The sequence below is a fragment of the Cupressus sempervirens genome, chromosome 10, assembly GCF_028749045.1.
Source record: "Cupressus sempervirens isolate cs-2001-9-10 chromosome 10, ASM2874904v1, whole genome shotgun sequence".
In the NCBI taxonomy this organism is placed as follows: domain Eukaryota; kingdom Viridiplantae; phylum Streptophyta; class Pinopsida; order Cupressales; family Cupressaceae; genus Cupressus; species Cupressus sempervirens.
In genome coordinates, this window is record NC_143127.1 from 577,850,235 (window position 1) to 577,870,996 (window position 20,762).

Below are 20,762 nucleotides of genomic sequence, written 5' to 3' on the forward strand. Positions count from 1 at the left end.
GAGGGTGGCATCTCTAAGATCACGCGGACCTTGTCTGGATCCGTCTTTAGTCCTGTTTACAAACTATATGCCCAAGAATGCCTTAAAATTTCCAACAGACATCTTATCAAATATATGTAGAATAATCCTTTGGAAAGTCGCCGGAGCATTACATAATCCGAATGGCATCCTGTTATATGCATATACTTCCTCCTCGACAATGAATGTCATTTTTAGTTTATCCTCCTCAGCGATGGATATTCGATTATACTCTGAGAATCAGTCCATGAATGAGTAAATTTCATGCCCTGCCACTTCCTCCAGAATGCTATCTGTAAACGGTATTGGAAACAGGTCTTTAATTGTTACGGCATTCAAACATCGAAAATCCACGCATATTCTTATCTGTGTCGTATCCTTTTTCAAGGATATCACAATCGGTGATACCCACTCACTTGTCTGAACTTTAAAGATGATACCGGCCTCCAACATCCTATCAATCTCTTCCGTGACCCGCGCTGCATAGTTTTTGTTCATTCGGTACGATCTCTTCCGTACTGGTACCGCGCCTTCGATTAATGGTATCCAATGGACACATAGTTCTGGTGGTACTCCTTTCAAGTCCTTATACGTCCAAGCAAAAACGTCTTTATACTCCATGAATATTTTGAATGCTGCCGCCTTCAATACTGGGTTCCAATCATCTCCTACAAGAATGTTCTTCGGATTTTCCTCATCACCCAAGTTCATTGTTTTCACTATCGGCTCTTCATACTTTATTGGTTTATCTTTACTGAACGTATGGGCAGGTGTTTCATCCACCTGCGCTTCTCTCTCCTTCAGTTCACTGTACTCCTTCGGAAACTCATGGCCTTCTTTTCCTTCCTCGATACTCAAAATATTGCAGCTCGGAAAGACCTCATAATCTTCCATTTGCCAATGTAGCAATCTGTTTACTGAATCTAGGTCGTCATCAGTTGACCCTCCTATTCTCAGCACCCCTTCATCATCTGGTTCCATCCTCTTTTTCCCTTCGTCATCACTCTCGCCACCGCCTTCTGAGTCCGACGACGCGGCTTCTTCTCCTACCATCTGTGTATGCAAATCGATTATAAATCTCCTACCTCCTTTCTCCATTGACAGGGTGTTCCTTTTCCAATCATGCTTTACCTTAGCTTGCACCAGCCACCCCCATCCTAGGATGGCATCATACCATCTTCTCTTTAATGGAATAACTACAAAATCCAGTAAAAATGGTTGTGTCCCAATTGTTACCGGCTGCGCCATTAGAGTGCCCAAGGGTTTTATCCCATGTTGATCTGTTGTAAGTAACTGAAAGGTGGGTGGCCATAGTGTTGGTTGTCCAAGTTTTTTCCAGATATCTTCCAGCATCACATTCACTCCCGATCGTCCGTCTACTATTGTATCTGTTAGCACCGTACCCAGAATGCCCATCTCCACCACTGCTGGATGTCTACCTATCATAAGTGCTAGTAACATCGGATCTGTTGCTGCTGCCGTGGCTGTTTCCTTACTATCCTTTGCTTCCTTTTTCACTCTCGAGGATGGTGTCATATTTATGATAGCCGTACGTAACTGTGGCATGGTGAGAAGAAGATCATTTGATTTAATTGGTACTTCCTTTTCATTATCTATTTCACCATTTCTTGTTCTGCCAAGTTTGTTTTTGAAGTTTCAGTAGTGTCTTTTACTTGTGACTTCTCCGCTCTCATTTGCTTCTCTATCTTTGTTCGGGCTTTTTATAACCTCTCCTTCTCTTCTTCTGCATTCGGATATTTTGCCTTCCTCGCCTGCTCCCGCGTGATTGCCAACACGTTTTCATAACATGTTTCAATACTTAATAAATTTATGCTTTGCTTTGGACATTTTGAATCTTCATGGTCCCCTGGACCACACCATCTGCACAGTAGCTGCGGCGTCTCCTTCGTAGTACAGTCCCTCGCGAAGTGACCCCAAAGATTACATGCTCGACATTGTATCATCGGTCGTCCACTCGCATCATATTGTATTCTACTCTGGCCTTCATTGTTATTGTTATTGTTTCCACCCCTTCCGCGTCTATTATTGTTTCGATATCCACCTGAAGTTGCATCATTGCCCGCGTTGTTGCTATTGTTCGATGCTTCCTGTGTTAGTAACACTTGCTGGTGTCCTTTTGTTTTCAAGTTAAATGGGCACTCTTTCAGGGAATGCCCCGCCACCTGGCAAATGTCACAAAACTGCTTCTTCGGGCATGAACCTTTCGTATGACCGTCCTCCTTGCAATCTGTACACCATAGTTCTCCTTTTATTGTATCTGGATTCTTTTTCAAATTTTTGAATTCTTTCATCATCCGCAGCATGTCTTTTTGTAGCGCTTTCACCTTCTTGTTTGATTCCTCATCACTACTACTACTCTCCGAGGATGAATCATCTGAATTAGAGGACTTATGTTTCTTCTTCTTACTCGTCTTCTGTTCGCTTTCTAAATCCATGGCACGAGTATATGCATCGGTGTACGATGACGGTGGTACAATCTTCATTTTCTTTTTAAGAGCCGGCCGTAGCCCCTCCACGAACCACCGTTTTTTCAACCCATCCGTTGGTTGACTCTCCATCTTTCCGATCAATTCTTTTAGTCGCCTGGCATAGGTTCGGACTGTCTCATTCTTTCCTTGTTTGGTGCTGTAGATTTCTGCCACTATTTCATTATCATCTCGGAGTAATCTGAATTCTGCTATAAATTCTTTTTTTAACATTCTCCCATGTATTAAGTTTCTGAGGACTAGTGTTAGAAAACCAGTCTATCGCCACACCCCGTAGGGTCGCTGGAAATTGTCTTACCCAATCATCCTCATCTGTCACACCATTTGCCATCCATATGGTTTCACACGTTTTACAATGTCTGATAGGGTCTACTGAACCATCACCGTGAAACTTGGGTAACTTTTCTTTAGGGCCAGCCATCGTTACTTGTCTTGGATTCTGAGGTACTTGTGTACCCGCGCTGTTCTGAGCTCTTGCGCAGTTCTGTGCTCTCGCGCTGTTCTGGACTCCCGCGCTGTTCTGTGTTGCCACGCTGTTCCGTGTTCCCGCGCTATTCTGGACTCCCGCGCTATTTTGTGTTCCCGCGCTATTCTGGACTTCCGCGCTGTTCTGGACAATAGTCTTGTTTCCAACAACTGCGTTGTCTGGTGAAAAGTCTTCAAGTGACGTTCTATTCTCCGCCTGTATTCGTTCGTGTGGTGTGTCGGGAACGAAGAGATCCCTCCATGCTCGTGCTCCCTCGGCACTCCGAGCCGTGCGAGTTGCTTCCTTTCCGTTCGGACACTCTCCCCTCGGCGTATACAGGCTAAGGAATTCTTCCCTTGTTTCCTCCACCAAATTCAAGCGTTGTCGAGTTTCTTCCAGCAATTCCTCGGCACTCCTCAGCCTACTAGGTGAGTGCGCTCCCTTCGTCTGTGCCTCTTCACCCCTTCGGTACCCCTCGGCAATTTGCTGAAGTCTCTGTTTGCGTTCGGCTTGCTGTGTTAAAATTAAAATTTCTTGTGCTGTACTTAGTTCATTCTAATCTTTCACCTTATTCCGATCTTTGTTTGACAAATTCGGCATTAATCTTCATATCATTCGTTCATTCCAGGTACGTCTGGCAATGGCGCCAAATGTTTACCGCATAGGGTAAGAAGTTAACACATGTATAACACGATTCAATTCAGAACAGGTACTTTATTCATGTATGCACTTGATGATTACAATCCGATTACAATGACTACAATGATCTATGATGATTCCAAAGTCCATCTCGGACGTGTACATATACCTTTCCAAAGGGGTGACTCAAGCGTCACGCGCCCGTCCGGATACTATTCTACTCGTCGGCTACATTATACATTTACTGACAACAGAGGTTGCATTGTCTCTTTGGGGACTGCTTGTTCTTCGCTTCTTTCTTCAGATACACTGACCAACAGTGCTTGGTGCTTTACCTTTATGAGGCTACGCATTATCCTGATGACACTTTGCAGTTTTAGTCTCCTTCGAGACATGGTTATGATCGGCTTATTGTTTCCTTCTTTCTGCTGCTTGCCCTCGCTGGAGGCATTGATCATTCATTGGGCTAGTCTACTCCTGCTCATTCCAGATCCATGAGACCTCATAGAGATCATATGCATGGGTGACAACCCTCCACCCCCAGTGTTACTCGGAGATGGTCTCGGATCCCCTCTCAGCCTGGTGGCTACCCTTCGGTTTTGGGATACATCTCATTGGCCGATTGACTATTGTTGGTTGTTTTCTACCACTCTCGGCGTCTTGGTGGTGCCTCTCTTGGCTCTTTGGTTTTGGTAGTTAGTTATTTACCTGGGCACCGTTTTGTGTCCCTTTTGCTTCTGTTTCTTTGTTGTAACTTTCAGTCCGTTAGACCCTTTTGGTGGTCTCTTGTTGGACATTATTAATTTATCTTATTCTATACTTCTTTTCTTTGACTTATACCAAAAAATATTTTGTTGTGGTTTAACTTCTAATTCTTTTAACTGTCTCCACTGTAAGTAAGTTTTCTGCTTGCCTTCTAATTTTTTTGTTTGGTAAACTATAATATATGATTTTTTGCCTACTGTTAAACTCTTTTTAAAAAAATACTAATTTCCATTCAGGGTCAGTACATCGGAAAGCCTAGTGTCTCTTTTTATTGCTGTTCTTATATTTTCGTGGGAACCATCATGAAAGGTATATTGCTTGATCTTGCAACTTCTATCATTGCAGTCTTTCTTCTGCTTGCTTGTACTCACTATATATCTGCTGATAACTAATTATAATCTTGTTTAGTGAAATTTCAAATCATGCTGAAATTAGAAAATGTTGCGTCTTTTCCAGAGTCCTAACAGCCTGTTTTTTTCTCATTGAGGGTCTCTACACTTCTGGGGAACTTGCTACTATTTCCAATTCATGAAAAATATTTATTATTGTAATCGTTTCTAGTTTTAAGTCACTATCTAGTAAATTGACACATTATAATTTCAATCTATAATAGATATTTAGCTATCTGGTTGCATTTTATTGTTGTATTATCTCCCTTCTACATTGAAACTTATTTGAGTGCTGGGGAATTATGTTTACTGTAAATTTGTCTGAAAATTGGACGATCAGATTATAATGATAGTTTGTGGCTTTTAATTTCAGTGGGTTACATCTTCATTATTTATTACTGTAATATATTTTTTAGGTGTGGTGCAATCCCGATCTGCAGCAATTGGTGGGACAACAATGCTGGGAGAGGGTACAATCGTTGGTGATTATTGCACAATTGCCGATTCTGTTATTGGTAAAGGATGCACTATTGGTTCCAACGTTTTTATAGAAGGTTGTTATATTTGGAACAACGTGACAATCCAGGACAATGCTTCCCTAAAATATGCAATTGTTTGCGATGGGGCTGTTGTTAGGGCTGGGGCTGTTCTAGAACCTGGTGTTATCTTATCTTTCAGAGTAAGTTTAGATTTTGTTTTGTTGCGCAGTCTTTATCTTTACTTTATAAAAATAGTTGAATTGCATGAATTTGCATAAAATAGTTTGTATATTGAGCTGGGGCTGTTCTAGAACCTGGTGTTATCTTATCTTTCAGAGTAAGTTTAGATTTTGTTTTGTTGCGCAGTCTTTATCTTTACTTTATAACAATAGTTGAATTGCATGAATTTGCATAACATAGTTTGTATATTGACATAATGAGAATTAAGAGCTAGTGTTATTTTTAATGTGCTTTGCAGAACTTCAAACATATATCAATATCTTTACATTTTTTTATTATAGGCATTTTTTGGTTGTATTCACAAAGGGAAATAATTGTTTTGGACATGTTTAGTGGAACATGAAATAATTTCAAATATAAATATTTTTGGAAGTGTGAACTTTTAAACCCCAAGAAATGGAGTATGGCACAATAAACAAGTGATAATTTTAAAGGCATTGGAAAAAATGCATTACAATAAATGAAAAAGGATGAATAAATGCACGGAAAACAAACTTATTTTTCAAATCTTATCTCCATTTTTCTCCTTGCCATCCCTCATTTAACTCAGTTGTCCACCCAGGTATACTCTATTTTACATGTCTACAACATGAATGTGCAGCTCAAAGGCCTATTTCTCTCCAGCCCACTTGGTTTTCTTTTACCCTCTTCCTCGAAATCCATAAAATGGTGCTTATGGTCTGCTCCAAGGTTTTGCAAACAGATTCATGGATCTAATTAATTTCAGCGGGCTATGGTCTACATGCTAAACCCTGACTACCACAGTAGAAATTCTAGTTCTCTAGTCATAATGATAGCCTCTCTCTGTAATGTCCCCTTTTTGACAGGCACCAGCTACTTATTTTATTTTAGCCTTTATTTTCCCCGGAGGCTAAAAAGGAAGAAATAATGGGGAAAAGATATATTAAATTAATTACTTATAAGGTTACTAAACAATGAAATATTAAAAAGTAACTTTATATTTAATTGATTTAATATTAAAGTGACTAATATAATAAAATATCAAAAAGTCACTTAAAGAATAAAGTGTTGGATTCCTCTAGAAGCTTCTTGGAGTTGCTTGTGAAATCTTTATAAGGAGCCTTTGGGGGGTCATTTTACACATCTTGAGTTGCATATTCATCTATTGTGTTGAGAGCCTTAGTGCTTGCATACTTGCCTGAGGGTTTGAAGACTCTAAGGTGCCAATTTCGGTTGTGAGATATCAACCCTAGTTGGGAGTGGAGGAATTGGTATTCAGACAATTCATTTGTGATTAATTGAGAGACAATATTCAGTGATTTTTGTTCAGCCCGTGCATATAATTTTTGACATCAGTTGGCAAGGAGAAAGGTTTCAGTTTTCGCAGCGGATTCGAAAAAGCAAAGCGAAAAAATAGAGCCGAAAAAGCAGATCTGAAAAAGCAGTCTGAAAAAGCAGAGCCGAAAAAGCAAATCCGAAAAAGCAGTCCGAAAAAGAAAATCCGAAAAAAGCAAAGCCAAAAAGTATGTCATCTCAGCTACTACTTATTCTAGGGTCTTTTGGTATTTTCATTTGGCAATTGTAGATGGATACATTTGACAAGTAATATATGTCTTTTTGTTACCAAAGTATTTATTCATTGTAAACATTGAAATATTGAAGGGAAATCAACTTAATTCATCTGTTCAGTTTGTATGCCAAATGTTTGTAAAAACATCTCATTGCATAGTCATTCATAGGATGCATGCCAAGTGTTTGTGAAAATACCTCTTGGCTGTAGGTGTGCATTTTACATCAGAATTTCATGTACTTGCATTTGGAAAATAATAAAAAGAAGTTACATATCACTTTGATTTCCAATTAGTTATTTTGCAATCATTTGTATTCATCAATGTCATTGACATTCAAAAATCATAGCAAAACAACAAACATCAGCAAACTGAGGCTGAAAGGGAAGTGTTTGACAAAATTCCTAAGGCAGAAAAACAGGGATAAAACTTCAAAAATTGTCAAGGCACTTTACACTCTCAAACGGATAAACAAAACAATGGAGCAAATAGGTTTCACAATCCTTCTACGCTGAGGTGCATTGCAAACATTTTTTATTGTGTGTAGCAACACTAGAATAGAATAGTAGTTTAAGTCAAATGTTTGCAGCTCCTGTTTACTGACACCTAATATAAAGGAGAGTGATTTGGAGCCATTGAAAAGCTTCTATTCTTGGAAACTGAACATGGATGTTAGTTGGGATGATGTAGGGCTAGATAGGGGGATATTCCAAACCCTTATTGAAAAGCTGTCCCAGCTGAGAGTTCAGTAGGGGTTACAATCCATGGCTTTGATTGGTAGGTCCAATGTAAAGGCCTTGTGTTGTCTCTGTTGCGTCCAAATAGAAGCCATAGTTGATAACTAAGACAATAACAATCAATCTATTTGTTACCATCTGTTGAATTATTAAAGCCTTGTGTTCTATTGCAATGTTCAATGTCAAACATTAGCCTTAATTTATTAGCGTATGTATCTTATACCAAAAAGAACTACATGGCGTATATAATAAACAAACTTGGTAATCTTAAAATTATCAAAACTTAATCAAGGAGGGTAAAACCCAACTTTGATAGCTCTGGTAGTGGATGCATGAGGAAGATGTTAATCATTGTCAATATGAATTAGTCCATCTTTGGAGTGTTAGGATCTAATGTCAATCTTTTGTTTTCATAATATGTGTGATTTTTTGTTTTGTTTTTGTATATAATAATGATTGGAATGCATTAAGGTTAGATTCTCTGCCACTCTCTGCTCCCCAAAATTCAAGATACCACAATAAACTTCGATGACTACACTGACTATGCTGCTTGCTCTTGGTTCTCATGTTTGGGTTCCGCCCCCTCATTCATACAATGGGTTCCATGTATGGGTTTTTATATCAAACCCTTTGGTGGCATTTTATTGTCTTCCCCATAACATACATCACTTCATTTCCACTTTCTACTGTAGATCTTGTCCCATGAAGCAATGGTATGGTGATGAGTGTAAATCATTTCATAAGAGATTGATTTCCCCTTCCTCACGACCCTCCTTCCTTACACATCCTCCATAAGGATGGCTATTTTCTTTTCAACATAAGAAATGGGAGTTTCGTAAAATTAGGTATCTTGCACGTCCACCATTAAGCAAAGATCTTTTGGTGCAATCTTCCCTTTAGAAAAACCATAGTTTTAATTCATAAGTAGGAGATATTTCCACAAAAAAGTCAGATTCTGTGTAGTCAAACTCATTGACCCATGTTTCATGAGTAGTGTTTCACACGTGAATCCATTTCTCATGAGAATAAATGGAGCACTTAGCACTCATTGGATCTAGGTGTTTCCTAGGAGGTCACCCATCCTAGTACTACTCCAGCTCGAGCACACTTAACTATGAATTTCCCTCCATGGTTGAACCCAATCTACTTGCAACCCCATTTGCAAAACCTTCACCAAGTGTCGTGCCTTATGAACCATTCATTAGAAAACCCCTTAAGCTGATCAATTGATAAGTAGGAGATATTTCCATAGGATGTCAAATTGTGATATTGCTACTAGGATTTAACTGTGTAGTTTTCAAGTCAAACTCATTGACCCATGTTTCATGAGTAGTGATTCACACATGAATCCATCTCTCATGAAAATAAATGGAGCAATTAGCAGTAATTGAATCTAGGTGATGTTCACAGAGGTGAAGCACAAGGACTTCCCGGACTTCCCGAGAGGTCACCCATCCCAGTACTACTCCATCTCACACACACTTAATTATGGAGTTCCCTCCATGGTTAAACCCATTCTGCTTGCAACCCCATTTGCAAAACCTTCACCAAGTGTTGTGCCTTGTGAACCATTCATTAGAAAGTCCCTTAAGCTCATCAATTGATAAGTAGGAGATATTTCCACAGGAAGTCAAATTGTTATATTGCTACTAGGATTTAACTATGTAGTTTTTTAGTCAAACTCATTGACCCATGTTTCATGAGTAGTGATTTACACACGAATCTATCGCTCATGAGAATAAATGGAACGCTTAGCATTCATTGGATCTAGGTGATGCTGTTAGAGGTGAAGCACTTGGACTTCCTGGGAGGTCACCCATCCCACTACTACTCCAGCTCGAGCACGCTTAACTATGGAATTCCCTCCATGGTTAAACCCACTATGCTTGCCACCCCATTTGCAAAACCTTCACCAAGTGTTGTGCCTTATGAACTATTTATTAGAAAATCCCTTAAGCTCATTAATTGATAAGTAGGAGACATTTCCACAGGAAGTCAAATTGTGATATTGCTATCAGTATTTAACTATGTAGTTTTGAGTCAAGCTCATTGACCCATGTCTCATGAGTAGTGATTCACACACAAATTCACCTCAAAGGAATACATGGAACACTTAGCACTCATTGATCTCGGTGATGCTCACAGAGGTGAAGCATTGGGACTTCCCGGGAGAGCACCCACCCCAATACTACTCCAGCTCGAGCATGCTTAACTACAGAGTTCCCTCCATGGTTAGACCCACTTTCCAATAAATGTGTTCGGCAAGGAATGAACATACCTTGTCTTGTTTAGGTTATCTTCATTTTTCATATAGATGATAGATGGAGCTTCTCAATCACCAAGACATCCATCCACCATATAGAAAACATGGCTATAATGTTATCTACAAGTGACCATGGATGATCGCTTAAAAAGACCACCATAGCACATTGGCTACATGTTGAACCAATGGCTTGAAGATCAGTAATAGGAACCATCATCTTGTAATCACCATCACGATATGCATTGCATTTAGTTAGTAAAGCTGCATATGCAAATTCCATCATTGTGCATGCATCCATTCGTGCCACCAGCATTATACATTTCTCTATATACATAGGCATCACAATCATCAGTGTCATACATACAAATACAATAGTAGTATAATCATGTCATACATAAATACATCCAGATTGATGTAATTGCTTACATAACATATGATCATTCTATCACATTCATATTGAGCATCGACCCTGCATATGAGTGCAAATGCTAGAGTTACATCATAAACTCATAAGCATCTTAATTACCAAGCATCATATTTCCATAATTGTATTGCATCTGCACTTAGTATATTATTCATAAATATCGTACTATGCTTGCTATTATCTTACATTGGATAACTAAAAGCATGACTAATAATGTAATCAATAATATGTGATTGCTGTAATAATTGTTATATGGTCATTATGGTAATAAGAGGCAACTCTTCCATACACGCCATTTCCCTTCATCATGCATATAGTTATTGGAGATCACATTATTTGGAAAAGATGATGAATTGGAGATGCTTAGAAATTGTATTGCCTTTGGTAATCATCAGTGCAAATGCCATTAAGATCAGTTAGAGATGACATCGTACTGGAAGCATATTTACATAGATATATCAGAGATGACTTTCCATTGTTCATATATACTAATATCGACATACTAGATACAGCCTGCCACAATATACAGTGCACATTGTTATACCAAGGTAGCCTGCATATTCACATGTTATCAATTGTTTTTTAGTGACAACATTACCGGGTTATCATCAGTTGAGGATATATTTATCTACATATTAGACACAACTATTATATATTGTTGATAGATTGTATTGCAATCATTATCATTTTAGAGCGGTGTATGCATTTGGATTAAGCTTCATACAAATTTTCACTCATTATCATTTGTAAACAGCATATGCATTTGAATTAAGAATCATATAATAGAATTTCTTTATCAACATTTGTTAAATATTCCTTGAATTTTGAAATTACATGTAGTGTCTAAATTATTGAAAAAAGAGACATTACTAATTGGCATAGCCACCTTTCCTGCCTAAAGGTGAATGAACAACTAGCGCATTATAACATGCAAAAGATGTAAAACAGGACCAAAAAAAACACAAATGGGCGAGGAAGGAAATATTGGTAACAAGGTAGACGAGATGCTGAATGAACATAGAGAACTTTCGAACAAACCAACACAATAATGAGATGTTTTGACCCACTGCACTCAATCCTGCAAATGGAAACTATAATGCCTCAATTGGATGAGTGGAACAATTGCAGAATGGTAACCCATAAAGACAAATTTCACTCCTTCAAATTCCAGATTTTGCACCAGCAAAATGTCAAATAGGAGAAGAACCTTCTTTTATCATAGTACAACAACAAAACAGACAGGGTTGGGAAGTAAGTGTCTTTCAAACAGAGATGTCTTTCAAAGAATGTCTTGACTTGAGAATGAAATACTAACCCCAAAAAGGAAACTGGGAAGGATTTTCACAGTTAGAAAGGAAAGTAGGGAAGCAAAACATCCCTTATGTTGATAGGATGATGACAGCTCAAGCATGGGTTCAAAAGCTTGACACATACTTCCAACTAAATCCCATGACAATGGAAACCATAAAATATACATACCTCCACCTTGATGTGGTAGCACACGAATGGTGGTATCATGGAATGATAACAATGGGGCATTCCAAAATCACCTCCTATATACAATTTATTGAAAGGTTGGCAGAAAATCAAGAACAAGGATTCTGAACTACACTTCAAAGAATTGATCCAAGTCAAACACAAGGGATCAATAAAAGCATATACCATAGAATTCCAGCGAATATCTGTGATGGTTACTGATATATCCAAGCAGCCTTTAGTGATGCTCTTCTGGTTGGGTAAAGGCACTAAACCCTCTTTCATTGCAAGAAGCCTTAAATAGGCTAGGAACATGGACTTCGGTTCCACCAATAGCAAGCCTGTAGTATAGAAACATCTATTCCAAAGGAACCTTATGCACCACTTAACAAGTAACCCCTTCAAGACATAAACTTGATTTTGAGGCAAGACAAGAACTTAGGAGGCAAAAGATGTGCTTCACTTGTAAGGAACCCTGGGTTCCCGAGCATCAATGCAAGGGGAAGGGGCAAATTCACTACATAGGGGTAAGGCCAAACAGTAAAGACGACAAGGACTTGGATAGTGACACTGATTCAGAAGGACAACTCCTAAAGGAAGATAAGGAAGGAGGATTCTTGGCCACCTTAGAAGGATCTTCTGAAGACACATTTCAAATTAGAGGGCGAATTGACAGGGAGGACATTAAGGTGCTTCTAGACAGTGAATCCACATACAATGTCATCAGCCAAAAATGGATTAATAATCATTTCATAACTAGCTACAAATACAAGGTATTGACATAATTGTGGAAATGGGCATCCATAAGAAGCAACACTTTAACCCCCATAGGCTAAGCATTAAATGAATTAGAGAGATCGGATTTCCACAATCCATTAAAATTATTGGTAATTGCTTGTGGATTAGATTGTGTTGAATTTTTACCATCAACATTTTGAATCACACTATGTGATTCATCATCAAGATTAGAGAGCAAGAGCTAAAATTTGTTTTGCAGCTCTTGCTCTCTCATCTTGATGATGAATTGCGTAGTGTGATTCGAAAGGTTGATGGTAAAAAATCAACACAATCTAATCCAGAAGCAATTACCAATAATTAAATTAATTAGTTAAGGGGACAAGGTGATGATTAAATAATGACTTAAACATTCCTAGTCAAATTTCCTATGGTGGTCATTAAAATCAACAAGATGTAAATATCACTATTAATTGCCTAAGTCGACCTTCATGGAATTTGATAGCTTTTTGAACAAGGATGTTATATAATGGAATTTGAAGGCTCAAGGGGAAGTGTTCAGCTTTCCAGAATTTCTTTTATGCGAAACTTCTGTGAGAAACAGACAGGAGGAATTAGGCTCGGGGACAAAGCCCCTAGAGGCTGGTAGTTTGGATGCATCTCCAATCACCATTTCTGAGTTTGGAAATTTGCAGTATACAGAGTAACATCTTCAGATTTCAGGATCACCAATCCAAGATGGCCCATCGATTCAACTTGCAGTCATAAAAAAAGAACTGTATTATGCATCCAATCAGATTGTCAGCTGTTTAAGAAGAGATCGTAGAGCAAGTGGGTCAGGAGAAATGGCAGGTTGAGCGTATTGTATCCAGGCGCAAGGAATATCCATTAGTCTACTCAAATTTGTAAAGTTTCCACTAATTCCTTGTCTCTGAATCAGACTTTTATTCCAGTCTTTAAATGCTGAGAATGGTCTTCTAAGAATTCTGAATATTGATGAAGTTAATGCCTATCTTGATGCAGATCCAATAATGAATATTCGACCTTTGATTGTGAGGGAGTATCTCTGATATAATTCGCAGGATATAGATGCTTAGAGGAGCAGACTTTGTTGTAGCTGTGTGTCCTTAATCTGCATCTATAACCTCCCTATATATCCTTCCTAAAGGGTATGTCCCTCAAAGGGACATAACCCTTTTTTAAACTAGCACTAACTAAACTCCCTCTAAGTCGGCGAGCTGGGAAGACACATTTAATAACACCTAACTAACTATTTGTTAGTTTAGTTAAGCATCATATTGTTGCTTCGTGAGAAGTCTCCGGCTCCTATAAGAAGAGTTATATATAATATAATGCCAGTTTAGAGATATATTATAATAAGAAGAGGAAGTATGGTTTGTACTATCAGACCTGTAGGTTATCTGGTTAATATTCTTAACACTCCTTTTTAACCTGATAATCCTACAGAGAGAGATTATATCTTGCAACACCAATACAAATGAATAAGCAAGAATTAATACTCTATATCTGTCTGTTTCTTCTTAGTATGTGGTATCATAGAACACATGATACAAAGTCATATTACTAAACCTGTGATATGACAAATCACTGCTACTAGTGATATTATACAAGATAAATTTGAAGAGTAATCTCTTCATTTATCCAAGTTGTGATTTCATAGAAACTGGTATTTCTATATCACAACAAGATCCTGAGATTTAAGATCTACCAAAATACAAGATAAACCCAGATAATACTAAGATTCTTCCTTTATCCAGTTTGTGATCCATGATCACAATATGATCTAAAACTCATCTAGATCTTACATTCAAATCTACTGTTTAGTACATTATCTAAGAGATCGTCATCTCTCATAATGCCTTTTATACAAGTGTTCATTATTTCAGAGATCGTCACCTCTTTAAATAATGAATACACATGGTGGAGCCCATAATAGTCAATAGCCTGACAAAATAAAATTATTTTATTAATAATCAGAAGAGTACAAATGGATTACAACTCAACCATACCAAGTCTCCTCCTGAAATGTTCTATCTTCACTCTTGATAGAGGTTTGGTGAGTATGTTTGCTGTCTGATCTGCAGTACAAATGTATTCCAATTTTACATAATTCTTGTCTACTATATCTCTTACATAATGGTAAGAAATTTCAATATGCTTGGATCTGTCATGGAAAACTAGATTCACTGAGAGCTTGATGGAACTTTGATTATCATAATGAATAATCGTAGGATTCATGGCTTGCTCAAATAATCCCACAAGTAACTTCCTCAGCTAGACTGCTTCTCGAGAGGCCATCGCTGCTGCAATGTATTCGGCTTCTGTGGAGCTTTGAGCTACTGAAGACTGCTTTCTGCATATCCAAGATATCATAGCTGATCCTAAACTAAAACAACATTTTAAAGTACTTTTTTTGTCTTTAACACTTCCACCCCGATATGAGTTGGTGAATCCATGCAAGTCTAAAGCAACTTTCTCATATTTGAGTCCAAATTTAAGAGTGCCTTGTAGGTATCTCATAATGTGTTTAAGCGCAACTAGGTGAATCTCCTTCGGTTCACACATAAATTGACTTAAGGCATTAACTGCATAGCAAATATCCAGCCTTGTATTTACTAAGTACATAAGGGACCCAATTATCTGTTTGTAGAGAGTAGAATCTATGGAAGGTGATTCTGCTGTTGCTTCCTTAAGTTTGTATATTAGTTTCCATTGGAGAAGAGATAGGTTTGCAATTCCACATTCCAAATCTCTTCAAAATGTCTGATATATAATTTCCTTGATTAAGTATGATACTATCAGAATTTTGTCATACTTCCAATCCTAGGAAGTAATGAAGGAGTCCTAAATCTTTCATTTCGAATTCTCTAGTTAGATCTTTTTTGCACTGATCTATGAGATGATCATCGCTTGTTATTAGTAAATCATCGACATACAGTATAAGAATTACCATATCATCTTTATCTCTTTTATAATATAAATTTGGATCAGCTTCATTCTTGGAGAATCCTAAGCTGGTGAGATACTTATCAATTCTTTCATGCTAGGCCTTGGGAGCCTATTTAAGCCAATAGAGAGCTTTCTTGAGCCTACAAACAAACGCGTTAGGATCATGAGTTTCAAATCCTTCTGGTTGCTCCAAATATACTTCTTCTGAAATCTTTCCATTTAAAAATGCTGTTTTTACATCCATTTGATGCACCTTCCATCCCTTTGATGCGGCAATTGCTAAGACTGCTCTTACAGAGGTATATCTGGCAACAGGAGCAAAGGTTTCTTCATAATTAATCCCTTTTTTTTGAGAAAATCCTCTGTTTAGAAATCTGGCTTTATACTTCTCAATACTACCGTCAGCAGCATGTTTTATTTTAAATATCCATTTGGAAGAAACAACAGGTTATCCTATAGGTTTTGGAACAATTTCCCAAACATCATTTTTCATAATAGATTGGTATTCTTCTGTCATAGCTTCTTTCCAAGCTGTATGTTTAATGACATCAGAAGGATTGGTTGGCTTTGTTTTGGATAAGTCACTCATGTTTGCTATATAACCAGAGAATCTTTTAGGTCTTTTGTTTTCTCTGACTGTTACGGAAGGTGCAGCAAAATCTTGAGCTGCTTCAACTGTTTTATTGGCCCAAAGTGATCTTTTCTTTGAATTTTCTTGAAGGTTCATATTTTGAATTTCATCTTTGATTTCTTCTAAGTTCTCTCTCTGGGACCCAGATTCACTATTTGTTTCAGAACTAGATAAAGGAGAAGGTTCATCAGAACTTATGGCTCTTTTGAATGCAAGATCTTCTTCAAAGATTACATCTCTGCTAAGTTCAATATTTTTCTGTTCAGGTATGAAAATCCTATATGCCTTAGATGTTTCTCTATACATTACAAAAATTCCTTTCCTCTCAAAGGGTTCTAACTTGGTTCTCTTTTCTTTTGGAATATGAATATATACAGGACACCCAAAAATTCTAAGATGACTTATATTGGGTTTTACTTTAGTAAATACTTCTTCAGGGTTTTTATCTTTAAGATAGGAGTGAGGACTTCTATTTTGAATATATACAGCAGTATAAGAGGCTTCTGCCCAAAGATAATATTCTAGATTTTGATCAAAAATCATAGCTCTAGCAACTTCTATAATTGTCCTATTCTTTCTTTCTGCTACCTCGTTTTGCTCTGGATTATAAGGAATAATGTACTCCCTCTTAATCCCTGATTCTTTACAAAACCTTTTAAACAAATCTGATGTATATTTTGCTCCGTTATCAATTCTGAGGGTTTTAATTTTATGCCCTGAAAAGTTTTTAGTTAATGTTTTGAATTCTTTAAAGCTTTGTAGGATTTCTTCTGATTCCTTGCATTTAAAAAAATAAATCCATGTTTTCCTAGAGAAGTCATCTATGAACAATATATAATACCAGAATCCTCCAAGAGAAGGAACAGACATGGGTCAACATAAATCTGAATGAATTAATTCTAGTACATTATTTTTTTTCCTAGTACTTTCATGAAAGGGACTTCCGGTGTTCTTACCTAGAGCACAACCTTTGCAAATACTTGGGTGGTCTTTATTTAGTTTAGGTAATCTAGTAACCATCTTCTGCATAGTTGATAAAGTTTTGAAATTTAGATGCCCTAATCTTCTGTGCCATATTTCATTTGTATTTGCAATTTCGTGAACTAGGGCTTGAATAGAACCACTAGGTTCTGTATTCAATTCATACAAATATCCTTTCTTTGACCAATTAACTTTGCTTTCTTGATAGAGGAGTTCTTAGCCCAAGTTAATACTTTGCCATATACGAATGCAACATGTGCCTATCATCTTCAAGTGTTGTAATTGAGATTAGGTTTCTTTTAATTCTTGGTACATAGATTACACCTTGAAGAAGAAGAGTATCTCTTGATTTTAGTTTCAAAGTTCAATTTTCAATTCCTTCAACAGAGTGTGCTGAGTTATCACCAGTGGTAACTTCACCGTTAACCTTCTCTGATAAAGAATCTAGAGTTTCTTTGTATCCTGTTATATGTCTAGAAGATCCACTATCAATTACCCACGCTTTATTTGAAATTTCATTTGATAGAGAGAATACAAAACACAGTTCTTAGGATCATAAGTATCTTCTTCTTTGATGACATTTGTACAATTTGCTTTTTTTTGGAATTTTCAGGACAATTAGATCTATAGTGTCCAAATTTTTCACATTTGAAACACTTTATTTTAAGTAGATCTTTCTTGGGTTTTCCATTCTTTTGATTTCCCTTTTTCTTCTTGAAATGCTTCTTCTTGCCCCTATAGGAGTTTGTATTAAGAATGTGAAGTTCTTCATATTCTACTTTTGGTTTCCCTCATTTCTTTAGTTTTCTGGATTCCTCTTGAAGACGATCATTCTTGAGTCTGTTAAAGTCCAAAAGCTTATCTCTGGCACTTATTCCTTGTGCAAATGTCTCCCATGAATCTGGCAATCCATCTATAGCTATAAGTGTTAATTTTGTATCACTAATGATGGTTCCTATGCTTGATAGTTCATCTCTAATACCGGCAACTCTTAGGAAGTAAGAATTTATCAATTCTCCTTTCTTTATCTGAATATGATTCAGTTGCCTTTTTAGTGCAAGAACCCTAGTTGCATTGTTACTTCATAGGAATTTCGTAATGCATTCATCATATCAAAGGCAGTTTGATGTTTTGTAAGCATAGGTACAATATCATTTTTTACTCCATCCAGGATGATTTGAATAGCTTTTCTATTTCCTCTACTCCAGATAGATTTGTGAGGTTCAACTGGGGGTTGTTTGGATGCTTCATCAATGAATTGTTTTACATCATTCTCTTCAAGAATCATCATGATTCTGAATTTCCAGGGTTCAAAGTGCTCTTTCCCATCAAACCTGTCCTTGAGTTTGATTCTGTATGCCATTGAAGATAGAAGATAGTTGCTAGATATATATAGAGTCTGATAATTGAATTTCGCAAAGCCTAGGTTCGACTACCAGTGCTTTGATACCATGTAAAGTTTCTGCTAATTCCTTGCCTCTGAATGAGACTTTTAATCCAGTCTTTAAATGCTGAGAATGGTCTTCTAAGAATTCTGAATATTGATGAAGTTAATGCCTATTTTGATGCAGATCCAATAATGAATATTTGACCTTTGATTGGGAGGGAGTATCTCTGATATAATTCGCAAGATATAGATGCTTAGAGGAGCAGACTTTGTTGTAGCTGTGTGTCCTTAATCTGCATCTATAACCTCCCTATATATCCTTCCTAAAGGGTATGTCCCTCAAAGGGATATAACCCTTCCTAAACTAGCACTAACTAAACTCCCTCTAAGTCGGCGATCTGGGAAGACACATTTATACTATGTGTTAGTTTAGTTAAGCATCATACTGTTGCTTCATGAGAAGTCGCCGGCTCCTATAGGAAGAGTTATATATAATATAATGCTAGTTTAGAGATATATTATAATAAGAAGAGGAAGTACGGTCTGTACTATCAAACCTGTAGGTTATCTGGTTAATATTCTTAACAAAATTCACATGGAATTCATCTCCCCAGTACTATGATGCAAATTACAGGTATGTATAGCATGTGGAATTTGGTTCTTATTGGTTACTTGGAGACCAAAGAGTTGTATTAATTGAAAACTCTATCTATATCAATAGTAATACTCATCTATTATTAAAATTTCTTGCAATATTGTTTACATCTTTCCTTGCAAAACCTTTGTTGATTGTTAAATCAAATTCATGTCGTCAGAGAACATTTTGCAAACACTCCACAAACAGAAACAAATCACTCTTAAAACAATGAGGCCAAATTTTATTTGTCAATTCTAGAAGCTCATTAATGAACATAAATACCAGAGAAATTATCGGAGAACCAAACCTGAACTGATATTTACAATTCTCTGTCTTCTCCAGCTAGTCTAATAGTTGTCTTCTTGGAAGCTTGCAAAGATCAGACTTCTCTCCTTCGATCATGATTTGGAAAACAATGTATATTGTGGTGGCAATGGTAGAAACTTCACGGTTCTGAAAGTAAATCTTGTATGCTAGCCCTTTCATGGCATAATAGACACTGGGATTGATGATGTCCTAAACTGTCATAGCTCTTTGATCTGACTGTGATCCGATTAATTGAGTAACCATATGATTCTTTATCGCTTTCAAAACAAGAAGGGTGTTGAAAGAACACAACCATGTGAAAGCCCTAATTGCTTCCTTTATGGTACTATATGACTGATCTAGAAACATTGTATCTTCATGTTTCTGGTCGAGGATGTTTTTAGTCCATGCTCATAGCTAATATTTGGAAACTGCTTCGGTTCTGGACTACTACTTGAACCCTTATGGTTCTGAAAGTAAATCTTGTATGCTAGCCCTCTCATGACATAATAGACACTGAGATCGATGATGTCCTAAACTGTCATAGCTCTTTGATTTGACTGTGATCCGATTAATTGAGTAACCATATGATTCTTTACTGCTTTCAAAATAAGAAGGGTGTTGGAAGAACACAACCATGTCAAAGCCCTAATTGCTTCCTTTATGATATTATACAACTGATCTAGAAACATTGTATCTTCATGTTTCCGGTCCAAGATGTTGTTAATCCATGCTCATAGCTAATATTTGGAAACTCCTTCGGTTTTGGACTACTACTTGCATGTGAGGAGTATTTAGTCTTTTCTTGCTTTGTTCTTTTGCTTTGTTGCTAGTTCTTTTTGTGGACTGTTTGGTGCTATGCTGTGGGCTGTTGCCTTCTTTTATGTTTTCTAGTCCCTTAGACCCTTATGGTCTCTTGTTGGACGTTAATAAATTAACTTTAACTTATCTAGATGTTTAATCCCATCTCCAGAATATGTTTGTAGTGGTGGTTGAAAGTCGTGAGGTCTTCCTCCATTGGTTGCTTCTAAGTATCCTTGAATTTCACATTACTCACCAACATTAGTGGTGCATGAATGTATGCCCTAATGTCCTCTGTGTACACCACATCTAACGACACCTTCAAAAATGCTCCTTGGTTTTCTTTCTCGGTAGATACAAATGGATATGGATTGAATCTATG

At 37.2% G+C, this 20,762-nt stretch overlaps 1 protein-coding gene across 2 annotated transcripts in view; it reads left to right on the forward strand.

Moving 5' to 3' along the window:
* Positions 1-20,762, forward strand: part of LOC149535192 (Trimeric LpxA-like enzyme) — a 288,509-nt gene that overhangs the window by 98,247 nt on the left and 169,500 nt on the right. For both annotated transcript variants that reach the window (XM_089807588.1, XM_089807589.1), the window contains exon 6: positions 5,201-5,463. In XM_089807588.1, coding sequence (XP_089663714.1) covers positions 5,201-5,463 — 263 coding nt within the window. The remainder of the gene's footprint in view (positions 1-5,200; positions 5,464-20,762) is intronic.